We start from the raw sequence: 14,431 nt of genomic DNA, 5'->3' as shown, positions 1-14,431 counted from the left end.
CACTTTTGGCAACATTTCTTGTCGACGTGGGAAGGGAGGGATTCGGACGCAAACAAATGTCTATGTGTTTGCTGTCGGGGTACGTTAGTGATAACCGTGACATGTCAAGTCGGTTTGACAGATAAGTTGGCGACATTAGAACCATGTGGCTCAAACCCGAAGAGATTCTGCTGAAAAATGCTTTTAAATTGTGGGTCACCGAGAAGGATAACGAGTATTTCGTGCTGCAGAGGAGACGAGGGTATGGAGAAGGTGGTGGCGGTTTGACAGGTAACGTTCGCGGTTTTGTTGTCACCTCGTATTTTCGGGACAGCTGCGGCGGCTTCACAAACCACAAGGAAACACTCAAGTTAATAGCTGGTTAACTCGCTGAGAATTTGCCTAGCTAACTAGATGTCTGCCACTGTTAGGGCGGGTGCTGTTACACAGCCTACTCCTCAACAGAGAGAAAAAAAAGGGAAAGCGTCTTTGCAACAGGTTTGAGATATGGGTCCAAATTACTTGAGTCAGTTTAAGTACTGAACAGCTGGTTTACGTAGTACGTGTCAGTTCATTGGCTCATTTGGTTTGTTGTTTGTTACAGCAAAGTTGACAGTGAGGGGGCTCAGAGGGGGCGCAGTCTGTCCGCTACACCGTTAATTTCATTTCCTGGGGGCCTATATTACAGGCTGTATTCACTTTTTTTAAGGCATTGTTGTGTCACCCAACAACCCACAAAAGCAGAAGTATTTTGCTTGTTGATTTTCCTGGTTTAAAAAGGGCACTTCCACTCTGCTGGTGACTTGGTTCAGTGCACCTGTTTCTAACGCAGGTCAGAAATTAAACCTGGGCAATTGTAATGTCACTGCTGTGTCAGAGACAGCTCCCCAGATAGCAAACCCATCAGCCAATTTGTGGAGAGACGCCGATACTTACTTCAGTAGTCAGTGTGGCGTCACTAAAATGAGACTGTGACTGCAACTCCTGAAGGTTTTAATTGCGCTTGATCTAAAAAAGAAAAAAAAAGAAAAAAAAGAATAAAGGATTGCTTTAAGTGGCTTTTTCTGTGCAGGATTGTGAAACCAAGAGTTATTTTATTAATTCTAATATTTATTTGTATATGCTGAAAATCTGTTTTGGTAAGTATTTCTGAGGGAAAATGAATTATTATGAGCCTAATTTCCTTTTAATAATGCTAAGGTAATAGTAGTATTTTCCTGCAGATTATACAACATCAAGTTTATCCTCAGGTCCTTAAATTCCTCCCAAGTCCCAAGTAAGTTTCCAATTTAACCCACAGAACCTTCTTTACTGACTTGGAACTCAGAGTAATACTTCTAATACATCCAGCTTTTGTAGATTATGTATTACCATCTACTAGATTGTTATTAATGTTCTCAGTGGCTAGAAATGTACTGATGTCCTAACTGTCAGGGTTAATAATAATGGAGGTTAAATAGTATGCCCCCCCCTTCTCCAAAGCAAACGGCACTTTACATCTGAAGTGTTGTCACCATGCTCTGCGCTGCAAAGTGTGTTTGTTTGATCTGCTGAATGCTTTACTACTTGGTAGCTCATCGTTAGAGCATATTTGGCGCTGTTCAGCAGGGTGGCCTGTCTAATGCTGGCGCGATGCATAGGATAGTTGTTTCACTTTGACCTTGTCAATTATTCATGGAGGACATGTCAGAAAAGTTGTAGAGGTAACAGATTTAGCTAATTTTAGGCCTGACGAGGAGCTGGGGGATCATTCATTTCCCCTGTCAGTATGAGTTCAACACAGTCTGAGATGTAGCTATGAACAATGACTGGATAGTCCTGCACAGACTAACTAAAGGCAAATGATTCAGCACACAGTGCTGTTTATGTCATTTTTGATGGGCAAGAAATTCAAGTTATTGAAGGCTTCTATTAGGATTCATGTGTAAATCTGATATTTGTTTTTTTTTTGTTTTTTTTTACATCATTGTACTTTATGCTACAGGCCTCCTTGTAGGAACCCTGGATACTGTGTTGGACTCCACTTCCAAAGTGGCCCCTTATCGCATTCTGCACCACACGCCAGACTCACAAGTGTACTGGTCAATAGCATGCGGTACGCCCCTCTGCATTTTCATGTCAATATTGCTGTCTGTTCTCTAGTAGTTGCAACATTTCTTCGATTAAGCTGACCTCAGTATTATGTTTTTTCCTCTTAACATTTGGTCAGGTGTCACCAAAGAGGAGATTGTTCAGCACTGGGATTGGCTGCAGCAGAACATTATGAGGACGCTCTCTGTTTTTGACTCCAGCGAAGACGTCACCAGCTTTGTACAGGGCAAGATTAGAGTGAGATTTCAGGAAGACCTATTTTTTTTAATCCCCAAAAATGTTGATTACTTGCTTTATTATTGTATCCATAATATATAAACAATCTGCAGTAACCCTGTGTGCGTCACATTTTAGGGTCTTATTGCCGAAGAGGGGAAGACATGCTTAGTGCAGGAGGATGATCCCGAGAAGTTTCGAGAAGCCCACTTGAGGTTTGAGAAGTGGTTTGAGCTGCCACCAGGGGAAAAGTTGGTCACATATTACTCATGCAGCTACTGGAAAGGAAAAGTACCCTGCCAGGGCTGGCTCTACCTCAGCACAAACTTCCTGTGCTTCTATTCATACCTTCTGGGAGCTGAGGGTAAGCAATTTCTCTGCCATTCATAGCACGTGCTGCCGCCTGTCTTTAGATAGTTGATTGGTGGTAATAAAGAGTGTGACAGCTGCTAATTGCTGTCATAGTGGGTTTTTATGGCATCAGATTCTTTTAGTAGTTCTTTTGTAGGAAATAGTTCTAGGTAATGACAGCTTTTTAGGTTTTAAGAGTTATTATTATTTTTTCTTTGTTATCAGCAATTAATTTTAATCACTTCATTTTTTTTTTTAAAATATGGCGACTGTGCAGTGAAACTAGTCATCTCCTGGGATGAGCTTTGGAGGCTGGAGAAAACCTCTAATGTAATTCTGACTGAGAGCATCCATGTTTTGGCTCACGGAGAGGATCACTACTTCTCCATGCTGATGCACCTGAACGAAACGTTCGTCATCATGGAACAGTTGGCTGACTACTCCATCAAGCGTCTTTTTGATAAAGAGTCCTTCCAGAGAGAGCCAGCGCTGTCTGACCCGCTGCAGATTACAAAGAGGTAATATTCGGTATGCTGCGCAGTGCAGCTTCACACGATCCTGTTAGTGCCAGTTGCCAAGTTGAAGAAACCGAGTAAACATAAAGTATGACTTGAGTCGGATAGAGTTTATGTTTGGTGTGACCTGCCAAGATTGCCAACCAAGTCATGCCTGAGCTTGCCAGTGCCAGTTCTTCAAAGAAACTTCCAGTGTTTTTTTACTTTTTCCCATTGTTTTCATTTGATCCCAGTCGACAAGGGAGTCATCCTGTTATTTTATGGTCATGATAATATTTAAGGAGTGTGGATCATTTTGAAATAGATGTAACTGGATGACTGATGTGAATGAGAGGCTTGAGGCTGATGAGCAACCCTAAATGTGATGTTTGTGCTCTTCTGTTTCCACAGAGGGCTAGAAGCTAATGCAAAGAGTGAGCAATTCAGGACATTTTTCAGGCTTCCCAAAGAGGAAAACCTGTTAGAGGTGCACGAGAGCTTCTTGTGGGTTCCCTTCAGCCATTTTAACACGCTTGGCAAGATCTGTCTGTCTGAGAACTACCTGTGTTTTGCCAGTCAGGATGGAAGTCAGTGCCATGTCATTATTCCAATGCGAGAGGTAAAGTCAAACAAAAAGTGTTTTATCTTTAAAAAAACAAAAAAAACCCCAAAATACTGATGAACAGCAGAAAACCTCATGTGTGACTGTCTCCTCATTTCCGTCTTCTAGGTTGTTAACGTTGAGAAACCAGACTCAAGCAGCAGAGCTTTAACGGTGTGCGTGCGCGGCAAGAGGGCGCTGCGTTTCTCTGAGGTGCGGGACTATCAGCGGCTTGCCAATACAATCCGTAGTAGGTGTGGGATTAATGCCAGCCCACAGCACTCTGCTTCATCAGAGGTAATGTGCTGCGATTGTTTCATTTGTGCCATTTTGCTTCTCTTTAAACTTCATCCTGTAGTTTGCAAAGGTGTCTGACATTGAAAATGATTAATGTCTTTGTCATGAAGGCCATACGGGGAGAATGTCAGTCTCTCATAAACCACTTTGAGGACAATCCAGAGGACGTAACTTTAATGGTGGGCCAGAAAGACAGCAGCAAGGCCGTGAGCACTGAGGCTCTCATGACTGTTTTCCACCCCCAGGATGTTGAAAACCTTGATCCCAAAATGGTAAACAACAAAGTTAATCTATTTTCACTGGCATTTTGTATAAAATCACCACATCACATTCAGTGGCGTGACTGTAATATACCTGCACGTTCAAGTGTGCAACAGACATCTTCATGGGTGCTCAGATTTGTGCCCAAACCCAAAAAAGCAAAATTATTATTATTATTTGAAATCTAGGACCAAGACTCCATCAGTGTCGAGTTTGCACATGTTATTAACAAGCTCAATAAATCTACAAAGTCAAAATAAAACTGTAACATTCATAGGCATCTAACCTGTGACTCGTGTAATCTATCCTCTTAGCTAAAATGTGTGGTAAAATACATGCAGACTTTATGTTATTTCCTGATTGACACAGAATGGTTAATCCCCTGATGAGGAAATGAGTTTAGCAATTTTTGGATTATTGAATACAACTTATGCTCTTTGCCCTTTTAAAGTATAATAATGAGCACTGGTGTGCTGCTGATATTATTTACAGTGTAAACACAGCACATCTGTTATGTACAGTTTGATCAGGGTCAAGTCTGCTCAGCTATTACAAATAATGTCAGACAGACCTGGGACTGTATGTAGATCCAAATGGGGTTCTGTGGTTCAGGTAGGCTCATGAAAAGGTCTGCCCTGAGTGTGGATGACTGATTAGTTCTTGGGTGTTGTTATGAAATCAGATGAAGAATACATGAATTAAAAAAAAAAATACACACGTTTTGTTAGTAGCACTGTTGTGTGTGCTGCCTTTTAGAAGCACAGCTTGTCCCTCAGTATCCATCTGGTAATGCCTCCATATGCTTATTTTGAAGCATTATGTAAGAAAACAACTGGTCAGTGGTACATACAGGGAGTGCAGAATTATTAGGCAAATGAGTATTTTGTCCACATCATCCTCTTCATGCATGTTGTCTTACTCCAAGCTGTATAGGCTCGAAAGCCTACTACCAATTAAGCATATTAGGTGATGTGCATCTCTGTAATGAGAAGGGGTGTGGTCTAATGACATCAACACCCTATATCAGGTGTGCATAATTATTAGGCAACTTCCTTTCCTTTGGCAAAATGGGTCAAAAGAAGGACTTGACAGACTCAGAAAAGTCAAAAATAGTGAGATATCTTGCAGAGGGATGCAGCAGTCTTAAAATTGCAAAGCTTCTGAAGCGTGATCATCGAACAATCAAGCGTTTCATTCAAAATAGTCAACAGGGTCGCAAGAAGCGTGTGGAAAAACCAAGGCGCAAAATAACTGCCCATGAACTGAGAAAAGTCAAGCGTGCAGCTGCCAAGATGCCACTTGCCACCAGTTTGGCCATATTTCAGAGCTGCAACATCACTGGAGTGCCCAAAAGCACAAGGTGTGCAATACTCAGAGACATGGCCATGGTAAGAAAGGCTGAAAGACGACCACCACTGAACAAGACACACAAGCTGAAACGTCAAGACTGGGCCAAGAAATATCTCAAGACTGATTTTTCTAAGGTTTTATGGACTGATGAAATGAGAGTGAGTCTTGATGGGCCAGATGGATGGGCCCGTGGCTGGATTGGTAAAGGGCAGAGAGCTCCAGTCCGACTCAGACGCCAGCAAGGTAGAGGTGGAGTACTGGTTTGGGCTGGTATCATCAAAGATGAGCTTGTGGGGCCTTTTCGGGTTGAGGATGGAGTCAAGCTCAACTCCCAGTCCTACTGCCAGTTTCTGGAAGACACCTTCTTCAAGCAGTGGTACAGGAAGAAGTCTGCATCCTTCAAGAAAAACATGATTTTCATGCAGGACAATGCTCCATCACACGCGTCCAAGTACTCCACAGCGTGGCTGGCAAGAAAGCTGATAAAAGAAGAAAAACTAATGACATGGCCTCCTTGTTCACCTGATCTGAACCCCATTGAGAACCTGTGGTCCATCATCAAATGTGAGATTTACAAGGAGGGAAAACAGTACACCTCTCTGAACAGTGTCTGGGAGGCTGTGGTTGCTGCTGCACGCAATGTTGATGGTGAACAGATCAAAACACTGACAGAATCCATGGATGGCAGGCTTTTGAGTGTTCTTCCAAAGAAAGGTGGCTATATTGGTCGCTGATTTGTTTTTGTTTTGTTTTTGAATGTCAGAAATGTATATTTGTGAATGTGGAGATGTTATATTGGTTTCACTGGTAAAAATAAATAATTGAAATGGGTATATATTTGTTTTTTTGTTAAGTTGCCTAATAATTATGCACAGTAATAGTCACCTGCACACACAGATATCCCCCTAAAATAGCTAAAACTAAAAACAAACTAAAAACTACTTCCAAAAACATTCAGCTTTGATATTAATGAGTTTTTTGGGTTAATTGAGAACATGGTTGTTGTTCAATAATAAAATTATTCCTCAAAAATACAACTTGCCTAATAATTCTGCACTCCCTGTAGAAAGTGCATGTATACAATCATGTCTCAAACTTAAAAAACTTTCTTCTGATACTTCTGGGTTAATAGCTTAAAGAGAAGATGAAGGAGCAGTCTTGGAACATCCATTTCTCTGAGTATGGACGTGGTACAAGTATGTTCTTTACCAGGAAGACACGAGACTTGATTGTGCGCGGAGTTCCTGAGGCCTTGAGGGGAGAGCTGTGGATGCTTTTCTCAGGTTGTACATCAAAGTCACCATGTCCCGTATAGCGACGAGCAGCATCAGTCAGTGGTTAATGAAGCCTTGTGTGATTGAAAGTTTCATCTACTGAAGTACGTTTTTATTTTAAACCGAGTGGGGGGCTTTTTTTTTTACACTCTGTAGGGGCTGTAAACGACATGGCCACTCACCCCGGCTATTACACTGAGCTGGTTGAACAGTCTCTGGGCACAAGCACTCTGGCTACAGATGAGATTGAAAGAGACCTGCACCGCTCTCTCCCTGAGCACCCAGCCTTTCAGAGCGACACAGGAATCTCAGCTCTTCGCAGAGTCCTTACTGCCTATGCCTACAGGAACCCTAAAATTGGATACTGCCAGGTTCTTAAAATAACTGTTGAAATATGTCCTTTCCTTGCTTCTTGTGATGATATATTATGCCATTGTGTACTTAGGAGGTAGGAGAAGCCTATTAAAACCATACTGTTTACTTCTCTCCTGTTCAGGCTATGAACATTCTCACCTCGGTTCTCCTGCTGTATGCAAAAGAAGAGGAGGCTTTCTGGCTGCTGGTAGCCGTCTGTGAGAGGATGCTGCCAGATTACTTCAACCGCCGAATTATTGGTGAGAGTGGAAACATTGGCTTCTGCTGGATATCTGGCAGCGTGGCATTTTAATTATGTCAGGAGCAAAGTCTCACTATGGAAATATTTTGTCAGGTGCTTTGGTTGACCAGGCTGTGTTCGAAGATCTGATTAGAGAAAACCTCCCCCAGCTGGTAGAACACATGACAGACCTGAGCTTCTTCTCCTCCGTGTCTCTGTCCTGGTTTCTTACGCTTTTCATAAGCGTGCTGCCCATAGAGAGCGCCGTGAACGTGGTGGATTGTTTTTTTTACGACGGAATCAAAGCCATCCTGCAGCTCGGCCTGGCCGTGCTGGACTACAACATGGAGGCTCTGATCAGCTGCCACGATGACGCAGAAGCTGTCACCATCCTCAACAAGTCTGTGAATACAAAAATGACGCAGGTCCGAGACTTTTTAAATATTATTACACTGTAAATAACATTCTCTCTTTGTCTGTTGATGTTGTTCCAGGTTCTTTGACAGTGTGACAAACAAAGACAGCCCATTGCCCCCGACAGTGCAGCAAGCTTCAGTAGGCAATAATGATAAAGCATCTCACATCAGCGTAGATATCAGTGAGCTGATCCGAGAGGCCTATGAGGTATAACATTGCTCTTTCAGTTTGTGACTGATTAGAGACAACCTCCCCACCGTTTTTTTTTTTCTCAATATTTTAACTAAGTTATGTTGGTCTTTGCAGAAATATGGAAATATCCGTTCAGAGGAAGTTGAGAGTTCACGAAAAAGAAACAAACTATATGTGATTCAAACACTGGAGGACACAACCAAGCAAAACGTGGTAAGTAAACTTAGAGTAACTAGTACAGGGGCCTGTTCGGACACAGTATTACCCAAGTTATAATTTTGTTTAAGCTAAATATTACAGATGCCCCCTAAACAGGCAAATGAAGGTGTAGAATGGACTGACTGTGGGTTGCAGCTGTCTTGGGAACTATTTGTTCAACTGGAACCAAAGACAAGTAGTAATAGTAAAATTAGATAAAATATAATAAAAAAAACTTTTAGGATTCAACTTTATTGTCATGTATAAATACAGGGTAAAAAAATACAATTACACACAGTATATTATATACATTTATATATAAATACAGTATATTTTATATCTATTCAGGTTTTTGTGGCAGTTTTAGACCAGTGAAAACTTACTGGCTGACTTGCATTTTATTTCCCCCTCACCCCTTCAGAGTCCTGTTTGCAGGACTTGGATTAGGGTGCCTAGTTGTGACAGGTAAAAATAGGGATGGGAAGCTTGAGAATGCATTCATATCAATTTTGTCCTCAAAACAAACTCCAAACAAACATGGCCATCAATGTGTGCCCAGCACACATGGTGTAGCAGGCAACAATCATTTTAGGGGAAACAGATAACTTAGTGTCCTTAGACCAAAATATGAGAATCGCTCTTACAAATGATGTCAGACCTGCCCTCTGCATTTACTCTGGTCACCAGGAACACATCTGCCAAGTTAGAACAGGCTTCTCAATATGTGTGAAAAATATGAGTGAAAATAATTAATAGATTTAATTGAATTATTACTGTGGCCTTAATAATGAGGTCAAATGTGTTTTCAGATCCGGGTGGTGTCCCAAGATGTCAGATTCAGTGCCTCACAACTGGATGAGCTTTATAATTTATTCAAAGTGAGTCATGAACTTTAATGTTGTATCTTTATTGCGACCATGCTTAACTGTTTATTAGAATGAGAAAGATGGATAGGTCATGCTTCCTTCTCTGTTTATCTACTTTCAGAGGCAGCATTTCCTCAGCTGCTACTGGACAATGAACAGCCCAGCTCTGCTTCATCATGACCCCAGTCTGGCCTATCTGGAGCAGTACCAGCTGGGTTTTCAACAGTTCAGCATGCTCTTCTCCCTGCTGGAGCCCTGGGCTTTCTGCAGCATCAAGAGCACCCTCTCCCTCTGGGTTTTCCGCCTGATAGATGAGAACCAGGATGGTCTCATTAACTTTAAAGAATTCTGCTGTGCCCTTGGTACATTTGTTGGTTCTCTGCTCTGTTCTAATAAAACTTTTAACCTCAGTGCTGCGCTGCTACTGCACTGCTCAAACTATAACTTTTGCTTCTCTCGTAGATACTTTATACACTGGATCTTTCACAAATAAATTGAAATTTCTCTTCAAGCTCCACCTGCCACCGGGTAAGTGATGAACAACTAATCAAACCAATCTCAATTTAAGACTAGATTGTTAACTTCTCTCTCATGACCCTGTGCCCTTTATTTTGCTATCTGATTTTCATCTGCCTCTCGTAAACTACACAACACTGTCTTTAACCTCTGACCCCTTTCTTTCACACCGTGTCTATGGTGATGACAAACTGCTGTAGGTTCAAATGCAGCAAATGTTTTCAGACTGGAATCTATACAGTTGATGCACACTGCAGCAGCAGACTGACAGAAGCAGCCCAAAGTGAAATGAAAGGTCACATAGTTACGTCAGTCTGTGGTCTGCTGGGCTGAAATGCACACGAGTTGTCATTTCAATAATTCAGCCCATAACCCAGCATTTGTTGAGTGAGCACATTGCCTTGGGGAAGAAAGTGTCCTTGAATGTGTGACTCTTACGTGCGTGATGGTTGTTGAAGGCAGGGGTAAGAATAGCGTATGCTGAGTGAAAGAGTTTGCCATGGCAACAACGGGTCTAAGGAGCTGTGAGGGCATTTAGCAGTAGGCTAGTTTCTTCAGAAAGAGAGACTGTGCTGCTCAAATTACAACTGACAGCTTAGGAGCAGATGAGCACTGAGTCACCGCTTGTGATGTGCCAGGCCAGTGAACATCAAGCAGCAAAGCTTATTTTGTATCTCATGGAAAGTGCACATTGCTTCAGCACCAAGGACAGGTCACATCCTGGTGCCACAGTCTAAACAAGATGGTGGAGACGCACTTCAAATTTGCCACTGAGCGCTGTTTTGTTTGCTTCCTCTGTATGAATAAGAGGGACTGGAACTGGGCCAAATGCTACATTGAAATGATTGGAGTCATGTGCTGTTTAGAGCTGAGACGCTGCAGGTTTTTCAGTCCAGAAGAGCTGTGGAGCAGCTTTAGTCGCTTATCATTTTCAGGCGGAAAACAGTAACCACTCGGTTACATTGGCTGTAGTGACTGAGCATGTCTAGTTGTACCTTTTTAACTTAGAGCCCTGGGGAAGTCTGCATTGTTCTTTATGCTCTGTAGTATTTTATAATGCAGGACACTTTAATTGTTGGAAATTTGGTGGAAATGTTTTCTCCATTTATTCTTATTTAGTTTGCTTTCAGAGGTTGGTGTTGGTCTTTTTGCTGAGAGGAGTGCAATGTGTAGCTTATGTGGCAATATTTAGGCTTATGCACCACAAAGCTATCATGAAAATAATATTACATTGCTTGTGATGGGAGTTGTTTAATCTACGCATTTAAACCAACATGCACACATGCACCCACGTGTAGACGTGGCTCAGGGTGGAGCAAAAAAAGGAAACACTCATATTTTGAGTGTTTCTTTTTTTTGATGCATGGAATAATACTGTAGCATGTTTAATATAAACAATTCTATGCACTGCTATTTTTAAACCATCTAAAAATTGGATACCTCTGTGTGGATTTAACATCTATGCTAACAATGTAGAAGGGAATCATACAAAGGATATAATCTATTCATCACATGTTTAGATCTATATTTCTGGACCTCAGCTCTGCTGTTTTGCTATAATGGAGCAGAGCTTAAAGTGGCAATTAATAAAATGCTCCAGTCTCATATGGCATACAAAAATAATGCTCAAAACCTCAGAGAAATTTGTGTCTTTACGGAGGTGGCACAATAACTTGAACACATGGATCATCCAGAATCTGAATGTAAATGCTTTGTGTTTGTCTACGGCCTGTAGGTCAGCTGTTGTACACAAATTTCAACTTAATGTGGTTATAAACCTGAGCTGACTTACAAAAAGAATGCTCCTTCGACCTTTAAGATCCCTCACAGTCTCCATCAGTTTGTACCAGAGTTCACCCTTAAATTACATTCTTATTGATTCTCCCTCAGCTGTCTTCCATAGATCTGAATTGCTACTCTTTATCTCATAAGAGACAACCACATGCATTAAAAAACTGCTTTTAGACCATTATTTTGGTTGGTAGTAGATCCTCATCAGATCTGCATGCGTTGTTGACTCCTTTGTGCTGCTCTTGGTAAATAATGTTTCCATATTGAAACAAACTGGCTTAGTAAATCTGGCCCTAAACTCTACTTTGCTCTTGTGGATTCTCTTTCTCCTTTGTCTCTTCTTTCCTTTCAGTGCACTTACAGACACTATCTTTTAGCCTTCACAGGTAGTCCTTTGCACTTAAAGGAACAAAGAATCCAGCACTTTATTCCAGTGACTGAAGACTCTTCTCACTTGAATAGACTCACTGGTTAGCTACTTTACCTCTTGTCTTTCCTCAAAACTCCAATTTAATTCCCTCTTTTCTAACTAAATATTGCAATAATTCTGTTTTAACACTTGCGTGGAAGCATTTTTCTCTACAGTTTGTTTACATGCTGCTTCCCTGTTTCAGCCTTTGATCTTCCAGAAGATGGTGTGATAAGGAAAAGCCCTGAAAGAGGTAATATTACACCCAAATTTACAACAAATGATTCATGGCTCCAACATGATTAGTGCGAGGATTATAATTTCTTGTAACACAGTTAAGTTTGTCAATTAAACTGTCAGGAAGAGGGAAGGTTGACCTGCAGGCCTATCTGAAACAATGGCAGAATGAAATATTAAAGAAAGAGGAATCCATCAAAGACCTGCCCAGAATTAATCAGGTAATTCAAACCATGCTATGTTGTGTCTGCGGGACTTCATCTTTTTACAATAAATTGACTCATTTAACCTGTGTTTCTTTTTGTTTGTTTTTTTTAAATGATTTCCATTGCAGACTCAATTCATCCAGTTCTCCAAGACCCTGTACAACATTTTTCATGGTGATCCCGAAGAGGAGTTGCTGTACCGAGCCGTGGCTCATGTGACCAGCCTCCTCCTGAGGATGGAAGAGGTGGGGCGGAGACTGCAGGAGCCGAGCAGCCCGCCTGAGTCCAAAAAGCCTGCCAATAGCACTGTTGGCGAGGAGTCTTCAACCGAAGAGTCCTCCACAACCCCGGAGAGCTCTGACACCTCCAGCTCCCACAACAGTCAAGACCTCTCAGAGACAGAGTGGTCGTTTTCCTTCGAGCAGGTCTTAGCATCTCTGCTCAATGAACCGGCCATAGTCAGCTTCTTTGAGAGGCCTGTCGATATTCAGACGAAGCTTGGACTAGCTAAGGTCGCCCAGCTGAAGTCAAAGACCAATAAGTGAACTGACACTTTGCTCGTGATTCAAACCTACAAGTTTCCATTAATTTCCTTTCTCCACTTGAACAGGGTGGTGGATTTAGTGTGACACAGAGTGAGATTGCTGTCTACTGATACTATCACACATGCGGAGGATGTGAATCATCAGAGACCTGTTTGTCACGCAGATGATGAAGTACGTCAGAGACTAATGAAACGCATACAAACACTATTCTGTAACAGGTCATAAATGTGCAGTACATTTTCATGTTCATATCCACTCTCTCACCCGGCCACAGTTTCTTCAGATTTTCTGTTAAGAAAAAAAAAAAAAGTTTAGCATCTTATAAAGCACATCGCTAATCTCCATTTACACGAGAGAAAGGATTGTCCCTCTCCTTCTCTCTCGAATCCACCTACATAATAAATGACGTAACCAGCATGATGGAGTCAGCAAGAGGATTCTCTGGTTGGAGATCTCCATGTATGTTCTCTTTCAAATTAGCTATCACTGCTGTAAAGTGAAATTTACTGTAAATGCTAGTGTGTCTTCTGACATCAGTGTCTCATGTGCGTTTTGCTCTAAACATAAATTATGAGAGTGCAGCTTTTTAGTTAACGCAGGCATGAAGTAAACAGTACTATGGCTGTTTGAGAACAAGTTGCAGTGTTGTCCTTGGTAGCTGAGAATTGAACTCGCTCGTTATCTGAGTGAAGACGCCACAACATGAAAGGTTACACTGCAGTTGCAGATGCATTTGCAATAATGTACAAAGGAGGATGCTGTACTGCCACAGCTCACTCATCTGTGTCTCTCCTCCAATAACAGCACACAAAAATGGTAAACATGTCAGGATTAGGGGAATTTCATGTGGGTCATACTTGAAAACATGTAAAGGGAAAAAAAAGTCCACCTTGCAGCTGCAGGTGAGTAATCTGCCTCCTCTAAATCACAGCGTGATTGGTTAATGTGTTGTTGCTTACGTCCGTATATGTAGGATTTTACGCTCCTGTTAGTGCGGCATTGTGCACATAAAGGTCAGTTCAATAGTTGTTTATTATGTATATATAAGGTTTGAATGAGAATCTAATATATCTGGGAGGGTGTTGTAGACACCTTGAACTGTTTGAAGGACATTTTGTGTTATCAACTCTCAGGGTGACATTTGTGTAAAATGAACAGGAGGAAAGGGATATTTTTTCAACCTGGGACATTACAAAATATATGTGATACACAGATTGTATCTTCTCTGTAACACTAAAACATAAAGCATGTGTAGCATAGTTACTGGAGTTGCCACATTATGCCAGCCTTTGACAAACAGCCATTACCGCTTGCTACAGAGTGACAGTATAATCACTATAATTTTCAATTTTCTCCTGCTGCTGCTTCTTCTTATACCTTCAGCATGTGAATAATTTGCACTTGTTTGAGATGTACAAGCTTTAGACATGGCTGTGTTTTGGCCAGGTTTCCAAAGCATGAGTTCAGAGAGGTTGTAACTACTTCAGCTACAGCTTGTCATCTCCAGGGGCCAAATTCACACAGTTTTAAAGCTTTTTTTCTACC

At 41.5% G+C, this 14,431-nt stretch overlaps 1 protein-coding gene across 4 annotated transcripts in view; it reads left to right on the top strand.

Moving 5' to 3' along the window:
- The window catches only part of tbc1d8b (TBC1 domain family member 8B), a 15,507-nt gene continuing 1,076 nt past the window's right edge, over positions 1–14,431 (top strand). Inside the window, exons 1-21 of one of the 4 annotated variants that reach the window (XM_005460883.3) lie at positions 2–270; positions 1,964–2,074; positions 2,189–2,307; positions 2,425–2,650; positions 2,915–3,155; positions 3,543–3,750; positions 3,862–4,029; positions 4,140–4,301; positions 6,773–6,923; positions 7,071–7,285; positions 7,411–7,528; positions 7,624–7,909; positions 8,004–8,133; positions 8,233–8,331; positions 9,126–9,194; positions 9,304–9,544; positions 9,645–9,710; positions 11,867–11,959; positions 12,104–12,151; positions 12,259–12,356; positions 12,470–14,431. The exon at positions 12,470–14,431 is cut by the window's right edge and continues 1,076 nt beyond it. In XM_005460883.3, the coding sequence (XP_005460940.1) occupies positions 144–270; positions 1,964–2,074; positions 2,189–2,307; positions 2,425–2,650; positions 2,915–3,155; positions 3,543–3,750; positions 3,862–4,029; positions 4,140–4,301; positions 6,773–6,923; positions 7,071–7,285; positions 7,411–7,528; positions 7,624–7,909; positions 8,004–8,133; positions 8,233–8,331; positions 9,126–9,194; positions 9,304–9,544; positions 9,645–9,710; positions 11,867–11,959; positions 12,104–12,151; positions 12,259–12,356; positions 12,470–12,886 (3,393 nt within the window). In that variant the 5' untranslated portion in view covers positions 2–143 and the 3' untranslated portion in view covers positions 12,887–14,431. Of the gene's footprint in view, positions 271–1,963; positions 2,075–2,188; positions 2,308–2,424; positions 2,651–2,914; positions 3,156–3,542; positions 3,751–3,861; positions 4,030–4,139; positions 4,302–6,772; positions 6,924–7,070; positions 7,286–7,410; positions 7,529–7,623; positions 7,910–8,003; positions 8,134–8,232; positions 8,332–9,108; positions 9,195–9,303; positions 9,545–9,644; positions 9,711–11,866; positions 11,960–12,103; positions 12,152–12,258; positions 12,357–12,469 lie in introns of those variants that run through there. The other 3 variants (XM_005460884.4, XM_005460885.4, XM_013264663.3) reach the window with 3 other exon arrangements.

This window comes from Oreochromis niloticus, linkage group LG10 (genome assembly GCF_001858045.2).
Source record: "Oreochromis niloticus isolate F11D_XX linkage group LG10, O_niloticus_UMD_NMBU, whole genome shotgun sequence".
NCBI classification, from domain to species: Eukaryota; Metazoa; Chordata; class Actinopteri; order Cichliformes; family Cichlidae; genus Oreochromis; species Oreochromis niloticus.
The sequence above is the reverse complement of the archived record's forward strand: the minus strand, read 5'-3'. Positions and strand labels throughout refer to the sequence as shown.